General features: G+C 54.6%; 7 protein-coding genes across 7 annotated transcripts; 4 read left to right on the forward strand and 3 right to left on the reverse strand.

The window, feature by feature from the left end:
• Positions 1-979: 979 nt before the first annotated feature.
• On the forward strand, positions 980-5,071 carry CORC01_10742 (ABC transporter; the record flags this gene model as incomplete). The annotated part of the gene is made up of 4 exons (XM_022622369.1): positions 980-1,825; positions 1,894-2,670; positions 2,751-4,985; positions 5,045-5,071. 4 exons carry the CDS (start codon positions 980-982, stop codon positions 5,069-5,071), a joined length of 3,885 nt encoding a protein of 1,294 aa, XP_022471119.1.
• Positions 5,072-5,312: 241 nt separating this feature from the next.
• Positions 5,313-7,334, reverse strand: CORC01_10743 (uncharacterized protein; the record flags this gene model as incomplete). Its single annotated transcript, XM_022622370.1, has 2 exons — positions 5,313-7,239; positions 7,294-7,334. The coding sequence occupies 2 exons, from the start codon at positions 7,332-7,334 to the stop codon at positions 5,313-5,315; spliced, it is 1,968 nt and encodes a 655-aa protein (XP_022471120.1).
• Positions 7,335-9,476: 2,142 nt separating this feature from the next.
• Positions 9,477-10,718, forward strand: CORC01_10744 (glucan 1,3-beta-glucosidase; the record flags this gene model as incomplete). The annotated part of the gene is made up of 1 exon (XM_022622371.1): positions 9,477-10,718. The coding sequence occupies one exon, from the start codon at positions 9,477-9,479 to the stop codon at positions 10,716-10,718; it is 1,242 nt and encodes a 413-aa protein (XP_022471121.1).
• A 675-nt stretch (positions 10,719-11,393) lies between these two features.
• On the reverse strand, positions 11,394-13,205 carry CORC01_10745 (obg family GTPase CgtA; the record flags this gene model as incomplete). Its single annotated transcript, XM_022622372.1, has 1 exon — positions 11,394-13,205. One exon carries the CDS (start codon positions 13,203-13,205, stop codon positions 11,394-11,396), a length of 1,812 nt encoding a protein of 603 aa, XP_022471122.1.
• Positions 13,206-15,529: 2,324 nt separating this feature from the next.
• CORC01_10746 (uncharacterized protein) lies at positions 15,530-16,391 on the forward strand (the record flags this gene model as incomplete). Its single annotated transcript, XM_022622373.1, has 2 exons — positions 15,530-15,732; positions 15,791-16,391. 2 exons carry the CDS (start codon positions 15,530-15,532, stop codon positions 16,389-16,391), a joined length of 804 nt encoding a protein of 267 aa, XP_022471123.1.
• Positions 16,392-17,988: 1,597 nt separating this feature from the next.
• On the reverse strand, positions 17,989-19,643 carry CORC01_10747 (nuclear segregation protein; the record flags this gene model as incomplete). Its single annotated transcript, XM_022622374.1, has 3 exons — positions 17,989-18,117; positions 18,200-19,369; positions 19,497-19,643. 3 exons carry the CDS (start codon positions 19,641-19,643, stop codon positions 17,989-17,991), a joined length of 1,446 nt encoding a protein of 481 aa, XP_022471124.1.
• Positions 19,644-20,396: 753 nt separating this feature from the next.
• On the forward strand, positions 20,397-21,271 carry CORC01_10748 (RNA polymerase Rpb5 domain-containing protein; the record flags this gene model as incomplete). Its single annotated transcript, XM_022622375.1, has 3 exons — positions 20,397-20,480; positions 20,598-20,680; positions 20,746-21,271. 3 exons carry the CDS (start codon positions 20,397-20,399, stop codon positions 21,269-21,271), a joined length of 693 nt encoding a protein of 230 aa, XP_022471125.1.
• Positions 21,272-22,612: the final 1,341 nt, after the last annotated feature.

The following is a 22,612-nucleotide window of genomic DNA, read 5'->3' on the forward strand; positions in this document are numbered from 1 at the left end:
ATGCTTTGGATCGAAGAAGGGGAGAGCGAATTTCTACCCAACAACGAACAGTACCTACATAGCTAGTACACTTTGCAGCTAGCAGCATCGCCACCCGTGTCAAAAGTTTTGCAAGTGTACACTGAGCCCCGAGGACGTGTTTCTACAGGCGCATTAGTCTTTGCCAGAGACTGATTTATACGTGCGAGATTTACTCGGAGAGTCGGGTATAAGAAGGCTGCCGTGATGGGTGCAAACTCACCGATTCTCTCTTAGGTCTCACCCGGGTTCCCGAGCGCACGGCTTGTCGCCTTCCAAAAGCGGCATTAGAGGAGGCCCTTGCAGTAGTTTGCATTCTGTCAAATACCGTCTCAGACAGCTTCAACCGTGAGAGAAGCTTTCCAGGAATGGGCGGTGTCAATGATCCAAAAAAAGAAGACAAAAATCATATCAGACTTTCTTTGAGTCCCGAGTCTCTGGAAAATAAAGGTACAAATTGCTACAGCTCGTCATCAGCCATTTTATGGTTTTGTCCTCGGTCTCGCCGTCGCAAAGAAATAATCTCATCATGTAGCTCTCAGTTCGTTTTCTCGGACCTCCAGCTTACACGGCCTACCGACAGCAGTGCCTCGTTTCGATTTGCTGCATGCACATTGCCGTCAAGAGGAAATCAAGGTAGAGTAAAAAAGGAGGCCCAAGAACCAGAAAAGAACGTCCTTCTCCTTGAAGCACGAGGTCGGACCTTCTGACGTCAAAACATCACTGGGACAAAAGTGTTCAGAATGAACCAAGCAGGAAAGCATCCGGACGGACGGATTCTTCCAACCCAAAGTAAACTTCAAATTCCTTCTCCTGTCAAAGTCTGGAAGGAAACTGTCAGACTAACACACGGAAGAAAAGGGGGCACTAATCTAGGACGGAAAGCCTCTTTGCACGACATCTACGCCAAAAACGATCAAGCACGCTAGGCACAACGACTCACCTCAAGGTGGTGCCCAACATGGCGAAGAGTCCAGTTCGAACCGACGAGACCATCTCGACAACGGGTAGACAGGTTCTGGTGCGAAAGCCAAAATTTGCGGATTATCTCAGAGTCTTCACATACGCGACAAAATGGGACTTTTTCGTCTACGTGATCGCCGCGTTTGCGTCCATCGCAGCAGGTGTGACACTCCCGCTGATGAACATCATCTTTGGCCAGCTCGTCGGTCAGTTCACAGGTTACTTCAGCAACGACTCAACCATTTCCCAGTCGCAATTTGAGAGCCTCCTGAACCGCCAGGCTCTGTACATCACGGCTCTCTTCCTCGGCCGGTGGTTCCTCAACGCCATCAACAAGTTCTGCTTCAGAATGATCGGGATCCGTCTATCGTCCGCCATCCGCCTGCACTACCTCCGCTCGCTGTTCGACCAGTCAATCCATGTCATTGACTCGATGCCTCCGGGCGCCGCCGCGACGGCCATCACTGGCACGTCAGCCACCTTGCAAATCGGCATCTCTGACCGCCTGGGGACATTCTTGCAGTTCAACGGCACGATATGGGCCGCCCTGGTTATTGCCTTTATCTGGAGCTGGGATCTCACCCTGGTCACTTCCTCGCTGATTCTATACATTCTCCTGGTTCTGTCCTTCTGCCTGCCGGTTATCGTCAAGGGAGAGACCGCGACGACGGAAGCTGATGCTCAAGGTACCGCCATTGCCAGCGAGGCTCTCGGCGGAGTGCGACTGGTAATGGCTTGTGGTGCACAGAAGCACATCATTTCTCGTTACGAGGGGTGGGTGCACGAAGCCAGGAGGCGGGCTCAGAAAACCGCTCCCATAATTGCGATTCAGTTTGGCCTTATCGTACGTTTCTGCTCCCCAACGTCCAGGTAGATACCCACAGCATTAACGAGAGCTAACATGAAATTCAGTTCTTTGGCGTCTTCGGCGCTTTCGGTCTGGCTTTCTGGTACGGCACTCAGAGATACATCGCAGGCGCCCTCAGTGATGCCGGCGTGGTTGTCGTGGTACTGATGTCAGTAATGATGATTCTGACCTCGTTGGAGAGGATTTCAACGCCAGTCATCGCTGTCAGCAAGGCAATGGTTGCGGCTTGTGAGCTATTTACCGTAATCGACGCTCCTTTGCCGCCCCCGGGTACTCTGAAGCCGGAAATTGACTCGGAAGATATTGTCTTCGAAGATGTAACGTTCGAATACCCTAGCCGAGCCGGCGTCAAGGTCCTCAACTCGTTGAGCTTCCGCATACAGCCAGGTCAAAACATCGCTCTCGTCGGCCCATCCGGATCGGGCAAGAGCACCATTGTCGGCTTATTGGAGCGTTGGTACAGCTTGAGAGAGCAGCACGCCTTGCCTCGGGTTGTTGAGGATTCATCGTCCGAGAAACCAGAAGCTGAGAGGGTTGAAAGTGTCACCGACGAGTCCAAGTCACTCATTCGACCCGATTTGTCCGGCTCAATCACCATCGGCGGTGTAAACCTGGAGGATCTTGACCTCAAGTGGTGGAGATCGCAGGTTGGTTTGGTCCAGCAGGAGCCCTTCCTCTTCAACAACACCATCTTCAGCAACGTCGCCAATGGTCTCATAGGAACCGAGTGGGAAAATGAAACCGAGACAGCAAAGCGTGAGCTTGTTCGTGACGCATGCCAGGAATCATACGCCCATGAGTTTATTAGCCGGCTACCTGATGTGAGTGCCCTGCAGTTGCCTAATTCCATCAATCGGCACCTTGCGTGAAGGAACATTTGATTGACTGACATGTTCCACAGGGCTACGATACGCGAGTCGGCGACGGCGGAGCAAAGCTTTCAGGTGGGCAGAAACAAAGACTTGCAATTGCTAGGAGTATTATCAAGAAGCCGCGCATCATCATCCTCGACGAAGCGACCAGTGCTATTGACGCCAAGAGCGAGAAGATAGTCCAGGCCGCACTTGACAGAGTTACCCAGGGCCGGACTACGATTACTATTGCCCATCGGCTTTCGACAATCAAAAAGGCCGACAATATTGTAGTACTACAGAAAGGCCAGGCGGTCGAGCAAGGCACCCACCAGAGCCTCCTGAGTGACGCATCCAGTGTCTATAGCTCACTTGTAAGGGCTCAAGCATTGAACCTTTCAACGCCTGTAAAGGCCTTGTCGGACGCCTCTGCCTCTGGGCTTGATTCGGAAACGGAGGAGAAACTCAATGGCCACGACCATTTCAGGAGCGCTGCCTTCACCGATACTGCCGAGGGCGAGTCGTCCAATAAGTCCCGAGGCCTGGTTCGTAGCTTCGGCAAGCTCCTCTTCGAAAGGCGGGCAAAATGGACATCGTATTCTGCTGTCATCTTGTCCTGTATGGCGACCGCGGCCGGTACGCCGATACAAGCCTGGCTGTTTTCAAAGGTCATTGCTGTCTTCCTCCTAACCGGCGACGAGCTGAAAAGAAAGGCGAACTTCTGGGGTCTGATGTGGTTCGCCCTCGCTGGAGGCGTTGGTCTTGCATACGTCGCCCAGGGGTGGGTAGGCTTGCGCCTCCAGTACTTTGTCAGCGCTGAGTACAAGAGGCAATATTTGACCGACATGCTTCACCAGAAGATTAGCTTTTTCGACCAGGATAAGAATTCCCACGGTGCTCTGACTGCCAGAGTTTCGGGCGACGCGAAGCTGCTGGAGGAACTCCTCGGACTGAACCTGGCGATGCTGCTATCCGGCGTCTTTACCGTTCTCGGATGCGTCATCATCGCTCTGATTTTCGGCTGGAAGCTCGGTCTGGTTGCCATGTTCATCACCATGCCAATCATGTTGGGCGCTGGGCTTTGGAAGTATAGACACGAGGTCCAATTCGACAAGATGAATATGGCCGTTTTCGGAGAGAGCTCACAATTTGCCACTGAAGCTATTGGAGCCATTAGGACGGTCTCTTCCCTTGGCATGGAGTCGACCATCAACGCAAGATACGAGAAGCTCCTGAATGGTCACATCCTCGAGGCACGCCGCAAAGCGCAGTGGACAGCTGCGCTGTATGGATTTGCCGATAGCGTGAGTCTCGGTTGCCAAGCATTGGTGTTCTATTACGGCGGCAGGCTCCTTGCTACTGGCGAATACACCATGGAGGCGTTCTTCGTCTGTTTCATGGCCATCATTCAGGGTGCTGAAGCGGCAAGTCAAACTCTGGCTGTGGCACCGAGCGCTGCGCAAGCAGCCGCAGCTGCAGACCGTATCCTCGACGTCCGGGAGTCGGCGGACGTTGGCCAAAGTGCGACGAGAGGAATAGAGGACATTGCCGAGTCCGAAGGAGGTGTACGGGTCGAACTGCAGGACGTCCATTTCAAGTACCCCACGCGCGATGTTGTCGTCTTTGAAGGCTTGAACTTAACAATCGAGAAAGGCCAGTACGCGGCCTTTGTTGGGCCCTCGGGGTGCGGTAAAACGACGATCATTTCACTACTGGAACGGTTTTACGACCTGAACCGAAATCACGGCTCTATCCTCTGCAACGGCGTCGATATAAACGAGCTCGACGTCTACGACTACCGACGAAACCTGTCTCTCGTACCGCAAGAACCCATCATGTTTCGGGGGACAGTCCGAGACAACATCCTTTTTGGCATCGACGACCCCAGCTCCATCTCGGACGAGAGGATACATGAAGTTTGCATCGACGCCTTCATCCACGACTTTATCATTTCGCTGCCCGAGGGCTATGATACCGACGTCGGGGCCAAGGGTGTCTCCATGTCAGGCGGTCAGAAGCAGCGCATCGCCATCGCGCGCGCCCTCATCCGCGAGCCCAAGCTTTTGCTCTTGGACGAGGCCACCTCGGCGCTGGACTCGGAGTCGGAGAAGATTGTGCAGGCGGCCTTTGAGAGGGCGCGTGATGGTCGCACAGTTGTTGCTGTGGCCCACCGGCTGTCGACTATTCAAAACGCCGACGTAATTTTCGTGTTTAGCGAGGGACGAGTGGTGGAGAAGGGAAGCCACAGCGAGCTCATTGGGAAACAGGGCGTCTACTGGGAGATGGTAAGTTGTCTCTAGTCTGTTTGACCTTGATCGTTCTTTGCTAATATGAATTGCAACAGTGCCAGAGCCAGGCTTTGGACCAATAACCTATGGATCGGGAGAGAGACATAAGGATCTTGGAGTCGAAAGTAAACTAAGCGAATATGTGGAAGTCCTTGGCAGAATCATACTCATTGGGCAGACAGCGTGTTGGAATCTACTATGCTTTTTCGCTTTTTAGTTTTATTTTCGGGGTATCAAACCAGCATGTTTAGAGACTTCACTTGAATCGCATCTAGAAACATACCTTTGTCCAACGGGTTCCTCAACAACTCTCTACTGCACCTATTAGCACGGCCTGCCAATTGGTATCCTAGTATCCATATCACCCTGGGTCACAGCATTGAACAGATCCAAAACGAGCAGTCCGCTATGCATCGTGAGAGGTTGCCGCTTCCACTGGACGTCTTCGCTGTCTTTGGGGAGATCGGCCGCCTCTTCCACCAGCTGCCATGCCCTCGCCGACTCGTCTTTCTCCATGTACCGCAGCACAATGCGATCGCCGCTGTTTTCGAAAACGAACTCGCGACGCCATAGACGCTGCCACTGTTCTTCGAGCGTGCCCTCGACCGCGTTCGCCCGCTCGATGTAGCGATTCCTCCGGGCGAGAGCGTACAAGGCGCGGATGCTCCAGATCCCGTCCTGGCCTGGGTACTCCTTCAAAATCCACAAGGCCTCGTCGCGTACGAGAGGGTCGCGGCAGAAGAGGGAGGTGACGAGGAGGAACCAGCTCAGGCTGCACTGTAGCGAGAGGTGGTGGGCCGGGTTCGTTTGGAACTCCTTCTTAGCCGCCCTCAGGGCGATGTGGGCGAGGGAGAGGTACTCGCGGTACAGCGGCGTCAGAGCCCGGGCGGATTGGTCGTCGATGAAGGAGGGCGGGTTGCTGAAGATGTAGACACCCAAGAACTCGATGCGCAGGAGAATGGCGCGGAGGTAGGTAGGGGATCTCAAGTCGGCTTGCATGATTTTGTTAAAGAGGGGTTGGAAGGCGACGTTCAGCTTGGTCATGGACTTTTGGAAGTTTGCGCAAAAGTCCACGATGCGGGGGTTGGCAAAGATCTCGAGGTGAAGCTTGTTGATCATGGCGGCGTCGTCTCCGCTGCGGAGGCCGCAGGTCTTGAAGACGTCCTCCATGATGGCGCCCATGGCGGCCTGGTGACGTCGCATGGCTGGCCAGACTTGCTCGAATTCTTCGAGGGTGTCAAATGCGTCGGGATAAGAGCTTGGTGAGATGGCGGATTCGCTCTGCGTCTGGCTGAGGAGCATCATGAAGGTCTCCATCGTCTGCTTGGTGCTCCGCAGGCGCTTTGCGAGGTTCGGGAGGGGCGGGCCGTCGCTGATGCGGCCACTGAAGACGGTGCGGGCCTGCTTTGCGAGGTGGTTGAAGACGTCTGCTACGGCGCTTATGACGGGTCTCGGATTGGGAGCTAGGTCGGCCAGGCGGTGGTGAGCGTCCGTGTCCGTCACGATGGCGAGGAGCAGGGACAGGGCGTGGTTGACGTGATCGAGGGCGGCCTTTCTGTTGCCCCGGAGGGTCTCGAAGAAGAGGACGAGCACCGATAGGAATACGGCATCCTGGGCGGAGGCCCGTCTACACTGCATCTTGAGGGAGTCGCAGTAGTGGGCCACGGCTTGGAAGTAGTGGGCGTCTTCTTGGGCGGTAGGTTGATCGGGTGCAGACACGGCACGGAGGGAGGCGTGCGCGGATTGACGATGCCACACGCTCAACGCGCCGATGGCCATGGCCGCGGAGCGGAGAGTGCCGTTGTTGCGAGACAGCTGAGGCAGCATGACTTCCCACAGGTCGCCGGTGGAGGCGGCTCTCATCCAGGGGCCTCGAACCAGGCCGACAAATTCTTGGAAGTAAGACATGCCGGTGTCGTTGTGGAAGTCCATCGTATTGGTGTTCAGTTTAGTCTGCACGGTTGGCGACGTCGTACGAGGGACGATGGCCTGCGTGGAATCCCAACAGAGTTCAGACGGCCCTGGTGTCTTTTTCTTCTTCTTCTTGTGATCCGGGGGATAACCTTCACAGTGACCCCGGGCCTGGAGACAGTTGCCGCAATGCGGTTTGGACTCGTCACACTTGATGTGGCGTTTCTTACAGGTGATGCATCCAGTTCGTACTTTGCGTGTGCTCGTGCGCGATAGCTTCACTTTATTAACGCGGACTGGCTTCGTCTCGGAGACCGTATCAGAGTCCGAGACGATAGGCCTGGGATGGTCAGTTCGGTTCTTATCACTGACCCGGTGCCTTTTTTCTTCTTACCTTTGAGGGCGTCCGGGCAATATTACCTTGTAATCTGCCATGGCGATCTGTTCCCGCAATCAGTGTTGGTTGGCATATTGTAAGAAGTCGAGTGTTCGAAGACAAGGTAAGGTGCCACTGGTGCCTCGTGATGACAACGTGAAGTTGCCTAGTCCTTCGCCCCACTTTTACCCGTCTGACGTTCAATTCACCCATGCTGCCACGACAATAAGGTAATGGAACAGTTGCTTGCTATAGTGGGGCCTTGCCAGTTGTTTAGCAGATCTGCCAGCTGCCCAACAACATCAATCATCAGATGCATTCGGCTATAACAACCATCGCCTTTTGTTGTCCGTTTTCCCACTTGGTGCAAAAAGTTGACAAGGCCCAAACCATTCGGCCAAGGGCTTAATCCCTTAGCCGGGTTGGCACTGAGGGGTCACATTAGGTTGTTTTGCCGTAACTGAGAACTACCTTACCTTGTGGTGTCTTGCAGGTAGCAACCCCATCTTGCCAGGAGCCGCGCGAGGAATCAGCAAAAACTGGGCCGATGCTGTTCAGATGGTACTCTGAGACTGCGATGACTGAAAGATATAAACAGAGAACAAGGAGAACGTCGTGTCTTTCCGACGAAACGATGGGGAGAAACGCGATGCTCTTTGCTGATTCAAGGTCGAGGAATGTAGTCAATAGACCCGACCTCGGCGTCTATCCTGGGCTCCTGCATAGGCGGGGAAGCAGGCGCTTTGCTTACATTGTACCTGCAGATGTCACTCTTATTTCTTGTTCTGTGTCCTTTTCTTCTCCAGTCGTCGAGCCTTGTTTCAATCGTCAATGTTGAGGCTGCTTTCTCAACCTACTTCGCCTACAGCGGTGGTCTTTCCTCGAAGGTGTAATCGCTCGAATTTCAGTCGTGGTCGATGGGTGGGTGGGACTACCAGCACCGTTGCATCAACATGTTAGAATGACAAGAACAACCTGGGAGTATGCTGGTGATTGCACTGCGTGGATGGGATGGCGGAACTGGTGACTGAAGATTGACACAACCAAGCCTCGCTTGTGTTTTGGAGAGTAACCCTGCGGGAAAATGGTACCAGAACAAGTCAGAAGACAGTGGTGGAGGTGATGGTCTGGATGTAATCTCCCGCTTAAAGGTAGCGTGTTTGTGTTGGTCATCCGAGGCATCGATGATCGTGGTCGCTGGAAAATACGGGGGAGGGGCACCACGGCCTGGCCGGACGACAGAACAGGGCAGCCCTGGAGGGGCTGGAGAGTTTAAATAGTGGAGATGTGTGCTAAATATGGAACGCCAGCAGGGATCCGGCCGTCCCAGCTGGGAGCCGGGACGCCGGTAAAATGGGATCGCAGCCGTGATTGGGTCGGTGTTTCGACCGGGCCTCATCGTCACCATCGTTCCGTGGGTAAGGCGGACCCAACGGTGTTGCTCGGAGAATACGGGCCACACCAATGACCTCACCTTGGATCGTTCCTGCATACGAACTATGTTTGTGATTTCCTGGTGGCAGCCCTGATGGAGTTGATAGAGGGAGCAGGCACGCCAATTCGGTCTACTTGGTCTTGTAGCACCACTCAACTAGCTTTTCCGCCTGCCTCTTTCAGACTTTTACACCCCTGCCATCCTTCAAGGTTCTTCTTGTTGGGCGTGCAAACCTTCAAAAGCCCCCAAAGGGCCTTCCAAGGGCCTTCCAAAGGGGACAGACGGGGAGCTCCAAGGGACAAGGAGCCCTGCAGGACACCCAAGCTTGTGATGTGATCTGATGAAGTCTCCCTCCTACTGTCTGGGGAATCTCTCCTTGTCTGCTCTGCCCTACCTCGTCACTTGACTTTTCCCTTTTCTAACCTTTCATCGCCCAGCCGCCTTCATCAATCTTTTAACTCTTCTAACTCCCTACCCTCACTGTCACTCACGATACCTGACCTGCCCCCCATCCTTCTTTGTATTTACGGGACTCTGGGCTAACCTCGTCGATCCGTCTCTCGTTTTAAGAAAACCTTGGACCTACCTCCCTCTTGTATATTTATTCGTAGTCAACACTCCTCCCAGAGTACCCGGCCCCGCCTTACAACGATAACTTGACACCTTACTGCCATAACCCTCGATCCAAAACCAACTCCACGCAACTCTCATCTTCTCCTTTGCATAACACCACATTATCAAACCCTCAGAGCTCTCGCTGCAAAAAATGCGTGCCTCTCTAAGCCTGGCGGCTATATATACCGCAGCTACGGCCAGCGCCTTCCAGGGCTTCAACTACGGATCTACCTTCACCGACGGTAAAGCAAAGACACAGGCAGACTTCGAATCCGAGTTCAAGGCCGCAGCTAGCCTCGAGGGGACCAATGGCGCCTTCACTTCCGCCCGCCTCTACACCATGGTCCAGGCAGGGAGCACCAACGACCCCATCTCTGCCATTCCCGCCGCCATTTCCACTAAGACAACCCTTCTGCTCGGTCTGTGGGCCTCTGCCGGTGACGCTACTTTTGCCAACGAGCTTGAGGCCTTGAAAAAGACTGTCTCGCAGTACGGCAGCCAGCTCAAGGGCCTGCTTGCTGGCATCGCCGTCGGAAGCGAGGACTTCTATCGCCGTTCACCTACTGGCATCGCCAACGGTGAGTTCTCTGGCGCTGATCCCAACACTATCGTCAAATACTTTGAGCAAGTTCGAGAGGTCATCGAGAACTCCCCCTTGGCCAACACCACTCTCGGTCACATCGACACATGGACCGCCTGGGTTGACGTCAGCAACAAGGCGGTCATCGATGCCTGCGACTGGGTTGGTATGGATGCCTACGCCTATTTCGAGAAGACCACGCCCAACTCCATTTCCGACAGCAAGGAACGCTGGGCCGACGCTTTGCGTGCCACCCAGAACGCTGCTGGTGGGAAGCCCGTTTGGGTCACTGAGACTGGTTGGCCTGTCAGCGGCAAGACTGTAGGGGCTGCTGTTCCATCACTCGAGAACGCAAAGAAGTACTGGGATGATGTCGGATGCCCCCTGTTCGGCAAGACCAATGTCTGGTGGTACACATTCCAGGATTCTTCTCCAACAACCCCCAACCCCAGCTTCGGTGTCATTGGCTCGACCCTGACTACCAAGCCCCTCTACGACCTTTCGTGCGACAACGCCAGCTCTGGCTCATCATCCTCAGCCTCGGCCTCCTCCACGAGCACTGCCTCTGCCAGTGCCTCCACTGCGGTGCCAACTAATGGTTCTGGCTCGGGTGGAAGCGGTGGCGGAAGTGCTAATCTTACAGGCAGTCTTTCGCCTTCTGCCTCTCCAAGCTCCGGCACCGGTCGCCCTGGTACTAATGGAAACGTCAGCTCTCCGACAACGACACCGAAGATCGTCCCCGGCAGCAGTGCGGCTACGACAAGCTTCAGCATTGTTATTCTGGCTGGCGCGGTTGTTCTCGCCATGTTGTAAGGACTTCATGGCGAGGAGAAGAGTATGCGTTCTCGGCATGATCATTCTTGACCTCGTAATGCTCCAATGGTTATTCGGGGTTGACTTGGAACTTTGGGAGCAGAACACTTGGGAGGCGGAAGTGACTGAAAGGTCTCTCACGGTTTAGCAGCAAATACTAATTTTTTGCATGGCTTTGGGTTTGAAGTGCGTGGGCAAACCCTGAATAGTCAGTTGGATGGGAGCACCTAGATACGCACCATCGATGCAATTGGAGTCGCCCTAGACGGAGTAGTGACTACGAATGAATACCAAAAAGTTCCTGATATTGATTCTGTGTATTCATTTCATCCTCTCTTGATCGTTTCCTGTGTAACCACCCAAGCACGCCAGGGCACAGCAAGTTATCAGACCCGATTACATCTCCAACTTCTCCAAACCACCTTATCCTATCAGAAGTGCGACGAAAAGTTGCGACGAAGGAACGAGTCAGAAATCTTACACGTACCGGATTCATATATCTCAAACTGGCAATCTGACAACATGCTGGCCATGACTTCCTGTATTTTTTTCATGCTCTTGGTCAGGTGCCGGGTATCGGTCTCACGGACCAATTGAAGCAAGGAGGAGAACACTTCTTCTACGAGTAGCATTATACAGTGATTATACAGAATGGTACAGAATGATATGATACATTTACTCGTCAAGTAGTCCCACAGTCCAATGGACAATCCGATCAACGCCCTGGCCGTTGATGGCACTGACGGGAATGGCGGTCGCATTCTCCGTCCAGGCGTTCTCAATCCCACTCGGATGGGGCGTGGTGCCCTGCTTGATCTCCTCGAGGTAGCTCTTCAACTTTTGAAAGTTGTCCTGCGTCTCGGGGAGATCGGCCTTGGTGGCGACCACGTACCAGGGCTTGGCGGCGATGCGCAGACCCGATTCCTGCTGCGGCGCCGGCGGGGCGCCGGCGACCATCATGGTACCCTGCAAAGCAGCCTCGCTGCTGGTACCCGCGTTGAGGTCCCAGTCGACGCGGGCATCAATCTCGCGCGCGCGCTCCTCTTCCTCGCGCATCTGGGCGTAGAGACCGACCTCATTCCAGAGGGCCTTGAGCGCCGTCACAGCCGGGCCCGCAGAGAGGTCGACAACGAAGGCGAGCACGCCGGCGCGCTCGACATGGCGCAGGAACGCGATGCCGAGGCCGCGATCCAGGTGTGCGCCCTCGATGAGACCCGGGATGTCGGCGACCGTGAAGCGGGTCCGCTGCTCAACGAGAACCTCCTCCGCGCCGGGGCCGCTGCCGCCGCCGTGCGCCGCGGAGTCGGCGGCCGGATACCGCTTGTAGCTCTTGATCACGGGCCGCCCCTTGTAGCTGTCCAGCACCACGGTGCCGATATTCGGCTGCAGTGTCGTGAAAGCCCAGTTGCCAACGCGCGTGCGCGAGTTCGTGATGGCGCGGAGCAGGGTGCTCTTGCCGGCGTTGGGCAGCCCCACGAGACCGACGTCGGCGAGGAGCTTAAGCTCGAGCTCAATCTCCATGGTCACGGCGCGCTCGCCCTTTGTGGCGAAAATGGGCCGCGGATACTCGCGCGACGTGAAATGCGGGTTGCCGAGCCCGCCGATGCCGCCAACGGCGAGCAGGATGGGTTGCGGGGACGGGCGCGACAGGTCGAGCTGGATCGGGCCGGGCGGCTGGTGGTAAAGACGCTGACGGGTAGGGGCTTTGGGTAGAGATATCGTCTTCAGATCGGACTTTGAGAGGCCGGGGTACAGAAGAAACTTGTTGCGATCGGGATCTTCGGGCTCGTCAAACTCATCTTCCGCTTGCTTTTTAGCTTGCCTTTCCCTTTCCGCCGCCATGTCCTCATCCTCCTCTTCGACTCCCTCCTCCAGCTCTCGTCTGGCCTGCTCCGCCAGCTCGACCTGTCGCGCTAATTTGGCCCTTTTCTCGGCCTTCCTTTGCGCCTTCATGGCGCGCTGCATTATCGCATCCTCAGCGATGGGGTCTTCCCTGCTCAGCTCGCGGACCACGGTACCAACTGGTACAGTGATGATGACGTCTTCGCCTCGCTGACCACCCTTTGAGCTTCCCTGTCCGGACTTTCCCTTCCCTGCACGAATGAAGCGCCTCCTGGCCAGTTTGTGCAGCGATGTTTCGCCATGTACAGCTTGGATGTAGATATTGCCTCCGTGGCCACCATCGCCGCCGTTAGGGGGGCCGTCGGGGAGGTATGCGTCGCGAAAGAATGAGATGCAACCATGGCCACCGGGGCCTGCATATAGTGTCACTGAGGCTTTATCGGCAAAGATGGGCGAGGAGTAGTCGTCGGGAGCTGGGTTGAGTCTGGTGGTTTTCGATTCTTGGGCTACGTGAGTGGAGCTATGGCGGCGATTCGCGGCCGCTCTCGCAGCGAGACGAGGCGCGGCGGTGCTCTTGGAAAGAAACAACGAAGGGTAGAGAAACGGTAGCAGCACCGAATGTCCGCCCGAACATCTTGACGCCATTTTCGTCTCTCACTTGGCACAGGTCGTGGCCGGTCGTCGTCGTTTTCGTCGTCGTCGAGTGCCCGCGATGGGTTGAAGCAAGCTCGAAATTTTGGGTGTTTCCATCCCATCTGTTACGACGATAAGATAAGGAGGCTGAATTACATAATCTTGCAGGGGCGGGAGCAACCGTTCTGAGACCAGGATCAGCGACCGAACGCCGTTGCCAAACGGGCCAGTGTCCAGATCATCGGTAGGCGAACTGGGGCTGACAGGATATCCGGCGCCGTGCACTGCCTCGTAAGCTCCCCCTGAGTTGCCTGGGGAAGAATGGAAGACTGGGAAAGGGCCTCGCTTCTCTTTTCAGCCTCCTCAACGTCACTCCTTCACCTCTCGATACGCTGTTCCATGAAGGACCACGGTGAGGCAAATTCGACCGACTCGGAGAGAGCCATGTTGCCACAGCTTACCAATGGCAGCTTGCCACAGCTTCTTTGCGAATCCATAATCTGACAGAAACGCATTGTTCAGGTATGTTTTGCGCGCATGCAGCGAGCTCTAATCGAGACGCAACCTGCATGAGGTAGGGCAAGATGCGGTGAGCCAACCAGCCTGGTCCCATGACCCAATGGATTGTAGGGGCATCGGGAAAGCAGCACGCATCGTCGACGCAGACAGTATTTCGTTTGGAGGTATCACGGGGGGTTGAGTGGGATATCCCATCGTGTATTCGTAGTTGATGAAGGAATGTCAAGATGGCGCTGAGAGCCAGCCAAGGCAACGTTAAGCCAGATCTTTGACTGGCGTTCGTTGGCGTTCTGGGACCAACCATGCGTTCGTACTGGGGCCGTCAACGTTGCACCGGATGGAACCAAGTGGTTCCCAGCTAATCAATTGCTTTCATCCTCTCCTTCCTGTCTGGACTGGTTCGCCCCTTGTGCATCGTACTTTCCCAGTGGACGGTGTTGCTGGTCTGGCGCCTCCAAAGTTGGGCCACTTGGTGCGGACTGACGGGAATGAAGCCCAGACGACCTGCGGATGGGGAAACGGGCAGTCCAGCCACCCCACCCCGCCGGTCGTCTCGGCCTGCAAACGCTGACCCGCCCGATGTCTCCTGCCCTTCTCCGCTTTGTTTCCTTGTTCAGTGTCTCCGGTTGGACCATCTGCACCACCAGCGCGCTATCTCACTCTGGAGTATCCATCACCTTTGGGTTCGCCCAACCTCCTACAAAGTAACTATTACTCCCTCCCCGCTTCACTGCAATCCGCCCCGCGGCTTCTTTTGGCTACAGCTCTCCTACTTGCGGGCTGTCCATGCCCTTGACCGCCTTGAAACCTAAAGGTAAAGGCGGGAACGGCACCGGAAGGACAAACGAGGGGTAACGACAACGCACACACATAATCTTCCCCTCCACTCATCGACCTGCTGCTCTCTCTCTCCGTCTGTCTCCGTCTGCATACTGACTGCAGTTTTCAACATTTTTCTCTCGTCTTCCACCATCCTTCCTCTTCTTCCCCCTTGAGCATCCCCGGAGAAAGTCCACCTCTTACTGGTCCCCGATCGGAGCTCATTGGGACTTGATCGGGCAGACGATCCTCTAACGCTTGGCTGCCCCTTCATTGGGCCACCTTCGTTCCCCCCCCCTCCAAAGACTTGCATATTGGAAGCCGCTGGCATTCGAGCCACGACACTCGCGCTGCAGTCAAAAACCCATTCCCATTCGATCCTCTCTTCATCCGCCTGCGTCCTCGTGGATCAAGCTATCTTTCTCCCCACGTCGCCTCCGCAGCGTCTGCTTCTGCTTCTGCTTCTCGTTGAATGAGAGCCCGCCGTCTGACTGCTACAACTTCGTTGCTGTCGATTCGGCCTTCTCTATTGCACGCTGAGGAAGCCTAGTCTGCTGCTTCCTTGCTTGCTTGCCTTATTGTTCATGCTTCGATGCTGCAGGATACATAGCACCAACATACGGGAGCAACTCGCTTTATTCGTCCTAGTTTTGTTCATTCCCAACTATTCTCACTCACCTACCGCCGACGCTCTGCAGGGCTGTAACCATTCGCCCCTCTTAATAATCTCTTAAGTCAAGTCAGTCCATCACCTCTTTCCTCTGTCTCCTCCTCTTCTACTCTCTCTGCCCGTTTCCCGAGCCTCATCCCCAACCCCAAACTCTCCAAGCTCTGTCCATGAGACCCCGTCCCAGGGTCTCGAGAGGAATAATGATATTTGTACTAGTAGTAGATGACCCATCTTGACCTCCTTGTACAATATCCTCTCATCTTCAACCCCTCTCCTCTCCCGCTAGAAACAGACCATCAGTGTCCCATCTGGTGATCCCTCCGCTAAGATGTATCCGTTTTCCAGCAGAGTCTACAGGCCGCGCACTCCACGCACTCCGCGTACGCGCAAGACTACCACCAGGATGGATCCTGACTGTGCTATATGTCACGCTCCTGCCTCTGCAGTTTGCGACTGCGAGGCCAAGGGGCTGGATGTTGCCATAAAACAGGCCGAGCAGCGAATGATGCAGTCAATATACAACGATATTCGGTAAGCCTGACAATTCATGCTTGTGCCATGGCGGATATGCTAACTAGATACAAAGGAGCTGGGTTCGGGCTCACGCGCAAGACTACATCCTGGAGTATTTTCGCCTTCTCACCGAGCGCCGAAAGGCAGCTCATGCCGCCAACATCGAACGCATTAACGCTACCGCATACCATTACTACCATGCTCCGCCCCATCCCAGCGAGCTTGCCCAGGCGCAGGCTACCTTGAAGCATGGCATTGACGAGGATTGGCAATCCAGTGTTCAGCGATATCCCGAGGTCCTCGAATATTTCTTCAGCCTGGTCGAGCTGAACGTCCCTCCCGATGATGATCCTTTCGTCAAGGATCCCCCATTGAGCGCCCTCAGTGGCGGGTCCAAGAATAGATCTGGAAGAAGAATTGGAGGAGGGGGACCTCCTCCAGGCGGGCCTCCAGCCATTGCTGCGCCCGGCGGTCATGACAGAGATCCGTTTGCAAGCATGACACCACCCCCTATGGAGATGCCTGGCAGAATGGACAGGAGGGTACCGGCCTTGAGGGAAAGAGAAAGAAGGTCAATGCCACCCATGGGGCAGCCCATGGGACACCCCGGACCACCGCCTGGATATGGACGAACCGCACCTCCGCCTCCGGGTCAATACTACGGATGGGTGGGATGATGTTGCCGAGGTTGACAAAACTATTCCAAGCTGGAATCTCCTGGAAATCGAAGAATACTCGGTACGAATTATGGCGCCTTTGCAAAACATTTTTGATGTTTTATGAGAACCACGAACTGCATTAGCGGTCTTATTGGCGTATTGACACGGGATCAGTAGGCATATGCAATGCAAACAAAGCATAGCGGTAACGTTGGGGACCCACGTCTTTGCGGACTTACCCTTCACTATATTCGAGACACCAGAAGTTTGCGATTTAGTCTCGAACGGTTTTTGTATTCTGTCTGATTTCGTCCTTTTCCATTTTCTTTGGTAGTGGGCACCGGAGTACGGATCACGGAAAGAGGCATTGTTGGCATTTGCGACGGCGCTGGCCGGATACTACTTGTTTTCCTCTTCTTCTTCTTCTTCATTGCAGGAGGGATCTAAATGGTCAACAGCCCTCAAATAAGTGGCCGCTAGAGCAATAATCTACACACCATACAAAATTCATCTCACGTACCATACAGCTATCTGCACCTGCCGTGAAGTAAGATGGGATAAAGTCAGGCAGTCGGTGATCACCACTCTGTACGCCAGAGACGTCATACGATTACACGATGAGACCCGAACCGTTACTACCGAGACTACACGCGCACTCGTCCCGTTTCCCAACTCCTCGACTTGTTTATTCAATTCTCCCCGGGAAGCACTGTACATAGCTAGGTACGTTACGCAGTCGAGCACGTCACGTCAGGAGCTGGACCCTCGTGGATAGGTATGCCCGGCATGACATGACTTGCCTGCTGCACAAGCACACCTGCCCGACGAGGACAGCCCAAGACAACAGGCCAATGGGCGTTGGTGATCCGACTTTGTTGATAGGGTATGGACCTACCGGATGAGATTACTGCGCTGGACAGCCGAGCAAAGCGGTGCCATAGTCGAATAGCCGTTTATCGTACCTTAGAGTATGTAGATGTGATATTGCCCTTCATATGGCGCGTAGGGGAGACCGGCTTTGTGTGAGTGAGACGTGGCATTACATCCGCATTAGACATATTTCCAAATGGCTCATTTTGAAGCCGCGCATGCCCAGCCCATTGTTTAGAAGCGTGGTGTGCTTAGGTACGTTCGATCTTTGGGGACGCTGAGGGATACTCCATGTTCAAGGACGTACGTCGTTCTGATTCTACAAATCAAAGAAAAAAGCTTTTCTCTTTACCTCTCATTTTTTGGGTGTGGCTGAAACTAGACGGTTTTGGGGGAAGCTGCTAAGTACAAGAAAGCCACTGCCTCGAGGGACTTGGCTAGGAAGACGCAAAAACAGGCCAGAGAGTTTATAAAAAGGTTTCGCATTCCCCCAATTGATTCCGACAAAGTTTCCGTTTCCTCTTTTATGCCAAGGGGGTTTTTTTTTTTTAGGTGTGTGTGAGCGCGTGTGAGAGTGTTGTATGCGTGTATCTTTTTTGGGTGACAAAGAGGCGTAGGTGAGAGAGTTCACTTTCCCCAAGTCTATAATGCCTACGACATGACGTGTAGCAAACAGACCATGGTTGGGGGTTGGTGGATTTTCAGTCCGGCAAAGTTATGGGTGGAGTCGGAGAGTGAGAAGAGACTATGCCTTCTCCTCGACCGAGGTCTCCTTGAGGTCCTTGGTGACCTCCTCGACCGAATCGCCGTTGCTGACGCCGTTGGCCTCGTCGGCCTCGAGCTTCTCAAGCTGCTTCTTCGCCTTCTCAATGTTCTGAAAGAGTGGTAGGTCAGCATGGGAATACGGGGGGGGAAAAAAGGGTAGTGGGACGAGGATCTCTGCATAAAGAACTTACCCGCTGAGTCTGAGCCTCCTGGTCGGCCTTCCAGTGGTCGAGCTTTGCCTTGACCTTCTCGGCGACGGCGGGGACGTCGGCCGCGCTCATGGGAGGGTCGATGCCCAGGAAGGCGCAGTCCTCGACAACGGAGGGCGGACAGCTGTACTTGCCGGCCTTATCCTCGGAGACGCCACCCTTCTTGCCCTTCTTTCCCTTCTTGACGGCGGGGAACAGCTCGTCGTCGCGGTCCTTCTTGGAGACGACCTTCATGCCCTTGATGCCAGAGTCGTCAACGGTACGCGAAGCCTGGGCGGTGAGGCCGCTCGCGGCCTGGAGAGGAGCCTTCTCGACCTTGTGCGTGGGGTCGAGGAACTGGAGGAGGCTGTTGGCGCGACGGATCTCCTCGAGGTAGGCGGGGTCGCTGGCGTCGGCAAGGAACTTCTCGGCGTCGGCCTTCTTGCGCTCCTTCTGGTAGCGCTCGGCCTCGTTCTTTCTTCTCTCGCGGGCCTTCTCGCGAGCCTCGCGCTCGTGGGCCTGAGCCGCCTTGCGCTGCTGCCAGTACTCGTCCTTGATGGTCTTGAGGGCGGCGTACTTCTCGTTCTGGAGGTTGTGCAGCCTGGTGCGCTCGTCGCGAAGGGAGGAGAGGCTCTTGTAGGCCTCGTCGCCCTCGGCCTTGATGGCGTCCAGCTCAGCCTGGATCTTGTTGTACTGCTCGGACATGGCCTTGGCCTCGGGGTCTTCCATCGAGTCCTTGATCTCCTTAATCTTGGCCTTCAGCTCGTCAATGGACTTTTGGGAGTCGTCGAACTGGGAAAAGTTCTTCTTCAGCTTGCGAAGCGAGGAGATCTCGGCGAGAGCCTTCTTCTCATCGACAATCTTCATGCGACCAGAGTTGACCTCGGAGTCAAGCTTCTCAATCTGGCGGTCGACCTCCTCGACGCTCTTGAAGTTGACCTTGGAGCGGGCGGTCTTCTGCTCGTTGATGCGGGAGCGCATCTGTTCGTCGAGGCGCTTGATCTGGTCAAGCTTGGAGGTGCGGGCGTTCTTGCCGGCGCCCTGCTTCTGGCGGATCTCGTTGGCCTGAGCAATGAGCTCGGCGCGACGCTTCTGGGCGGGGGACTGCTGCTCCTTGTTCTTGTTGGGCATAGCGATCTCGATCTTGGCCTTGATGGCGCTCTGGACAAGTATCTATGTGAGCCATTCGTGATCCAATGGTGATGTGTCATTTTGAGGTACTGGGGCTCCATTGCGATTCTCCCAACAGGGGAGGGAATGCAAGCAGCACGCTACCAACGGGACTGTAGATGGCACTTACCAGCTGGTCAAGAGCCTCCTTGTGCTCCTTCTCAGCGACCTTGAGCTTCTTCTGGTACTCAGCCTCATCGGGCATGGTCGGGCGAGTCTTGGTCTCCGTCTTGGTCTCTGCCGCCACAGCAGCGGGTGCCTGCTTAGAGTCGGCCATCGTGACGGTGGAGGAGCTTGTTAATTGATGCAAAGGGAGATCAATTAGACAAAGCCGGCAACTGCGCACACTGCCGTAGTCGGAACGGACAGTAAAGTCGGGTTGGTGATGGGGAGGATGGAGAAGTGGAAATCGGAATTATCCACTCGAAGGGTGAACTTTTCGTCAAAAAGATCCCCCAATTTTTGTTGAAATTCACTCTTTTGGGTTCCGTGGCAGGTACCTTCTCCAGAAGGTAAGGCCACCTGCCATCCTGGGCTCGATTGTGGGGATCGACTCAAAGATGGCACGTGCGTCAACTGTGACTCTGGACCCTTGAAAGGCCCGTGGCTGGAGCGTGCACTTGCCACCTTGTCGACGACGCTGGGGTCAGTCAATCATAGAGGACGGTACGTACCTCATCTTCAGCTCCAAGACATTCTAGTCCAGAATATTCCGGGCTGTCTCGGATTAACATTTCCCGCAATTATTCCAGAACCACTGCTGAGCACCGAACCGGGATTGAGCACAGTCGAGTGCCCCACTCAAACTTTTGCTTCGGCCTGCAAGGCTGAATCCGCCGCCAGAACTTTTTGGCTGCACCCGTTTTGCGACGCCAATCTTTTTTGGGTTCTCGAGCTTCTCGTTGCGACAAGAACCAACCCACCACAGACGTCCTCATCTCGACCAAACCCCCCCCTTTCTCGACAGAAACGAAAGCTGTTCTGATCACGAATACGACGACATATATCATAACGACGAAGCATCGCGAAGATGTCGGACCAGAAGGACGTCAACAAGGAGGTTACCAGGCTGTGGCGAGCATGGCGGACAGCCCACGAGATGGCTGCAGATCGCGTACGGACTCCCTTACCATCCGTTGAAAAAGGAGAAACACGCTGGCTACACTCTTCTTCGTTTCGCGGATGATGGACCTCGCGACCCCGCGACATCTGTGCTGATGACGGATCACAGGGCTATGAACTCGCCGAGGACGAACTCACAATCTCTCTCGATCGTTTTAAGATGGAGTACACCAGCGCCGACGGCAGCGTCAAGTACGTGCTCCTCCTGTCCGCCAGAGTCTACTAGTTCTCACAGTACTAACACGATGCCCATCCAGCCGCGGCAAGCTCCAGTTCTCTGCGAACCCCTCCGCCGACATGATCCGCAAGTTCACACCCCCCGCGACGCCTAATAACCCGAACCCGACGCCCGATTGCGGCACCCTCTGGGTCGAGTTCCTCGCCGACACGACCTTTGGCATCAAGGAGATCAAGAAGTTCATCCACCACCTCATCAGCAACAAGTACTCGTCCGGCATTATGGTCACCCACGTCGCTCTCTCCCCCGCCGCCCGCAAGATGCTCGTCACCATCGAGTCTTTTGCTAAAGTTGAATGCTTCCTCGAGGAGGACCTGCTGGTCAACATCACTCAGCACGAGCTTGTGCCCAAACACATTCTCCTGAGCCGCGAGGAGAAGATTGCCCTCCTCAAGCGCTACCGCCTCAAGGAGACGCAGCTGCCGCGCATCTTGCAAAAGGATCCGGTCGCCAAGTACCTCGGTCTCAAGCGCGGACACGTTGTCAAGATCATCCGTACTTCGGAGACGGCAGGTCGTTACGCCAGTTACAGATTGTGCGTGTAAAAAAGGTCTTGCGTATAAAGGGCCTGCGGTGAGAAAGGCAGACATGGGAAGAGGGAAACCGGGAAGAAGGGGTCAACGTGGGCTGGAATTGGGCTTCGCCTTTCCGGCAGGATGACTTGACGCCCCGGTAGATGGGGGGGAAGGGAGTTTTAAGTATACTCTTTGCATCACTCTTGAGTCTGGCGTTGAGGGTACGGCTACGGTCTGCTGTTTTGTGTACGACAACAAGAAAATAGAGATGAGGGGCTTCCTCTAGATGGACAACATAACTGACTTATTTTTTTTTTTCAATTGCTTTTGCTTCTTCGGCATTACGTATCCTTAATCGACTGAGATGAATTCTGACACAGACCAGCCGTAGTGGTTGCTCTTCCAGGGTACACGAGAGAGACAAGAATGGAGCCAGCGGCCAAGCTCGACCGCCTGGCAATGGTAGGACAAGCATGCCTGTTTTGTGATCTGGCAAAGTCTTCCAGATCCGGCAGCCATTGAACGCCGGCTAGAAGACTTCCCAGCGATAAATAGCGGGACTGCAAACACTCAATTTCCTTTTTACTTTACCTAAAATAGTTCTTACCATAGTCAAGTGAATGCGAAGCAAAGTCATAATGCGCATCATTCATCACGATGCTCTCATCTTCTCGGTCGGTGACTTGAACTTTTCCCAGAAATATTACCTCCTGTCTCTTGTAATATAGAGAACAAGGAAATCCTTTCCAACTCAAATGACTCCCCTTTTCCCCTCTGGTGTATACCGGCATGTAGTTCTGTAGATAAAGTATCAAAAAGGAAAAGAAAAGAAAAAAAACCATGTGTCCACCGCGTGTGGTACAGAGTGCAAGCCCCAGGGAATGATCAAAGGGGGAGAGATCGATATCCATACACCGGATGAACCACGCCGTAAGGTTCTCCATCTCGCATTCATCGCCACCATGTGGACTCCTATATCTATCAAAAACGGTCTCAGCCCCCCCTCCCCCTTTCCTTACCAAAGGTGTGCCGGACTAACCCGAAACTCTACAATACCAGCAGTTCCTTGTCAAAAATCTGCTCGATACGGAGAATACTGTGCAGACAATAATGCGCTGCATAGTGCTATTCCCGCATATTGCCAAACGCTTATCTTCCGAATACCTGCGGCGTGTTCGGAACTTCGGGTCCGTTGGGTCTTTCGTCCTAGGGATGAGGTAGAGTGGGGGCCAGGCGCCCGGCGTTGAGCGGCCGCCCGTCGAGTCAGGAAGAGAGTCGGAAAGCAGAATGCGAGTTTGATCTGTTAGACTCGGGACGGAAATAACGGGAAAGCACTTGAAAGAAAGCATGGGGCAGATGTTAAAATGAACA

This window comes from Colletotrichum orchidophilum (genome assembly GCF_001831195.1).
Source record: "Colletotrichum orchidophilum strain IMI 309357 chromosome Unknown Scaffold_109.1, whole genome shotgun sequence".
Classification (NCBI taxonomy): domain Eukaryota; kingdom Fungi; phylum Ascomycota; class Sordariomycetes; order Glomerellales; family Glomerellaceae; genus Colletotrichum; species Colletotrichum orchidophilum.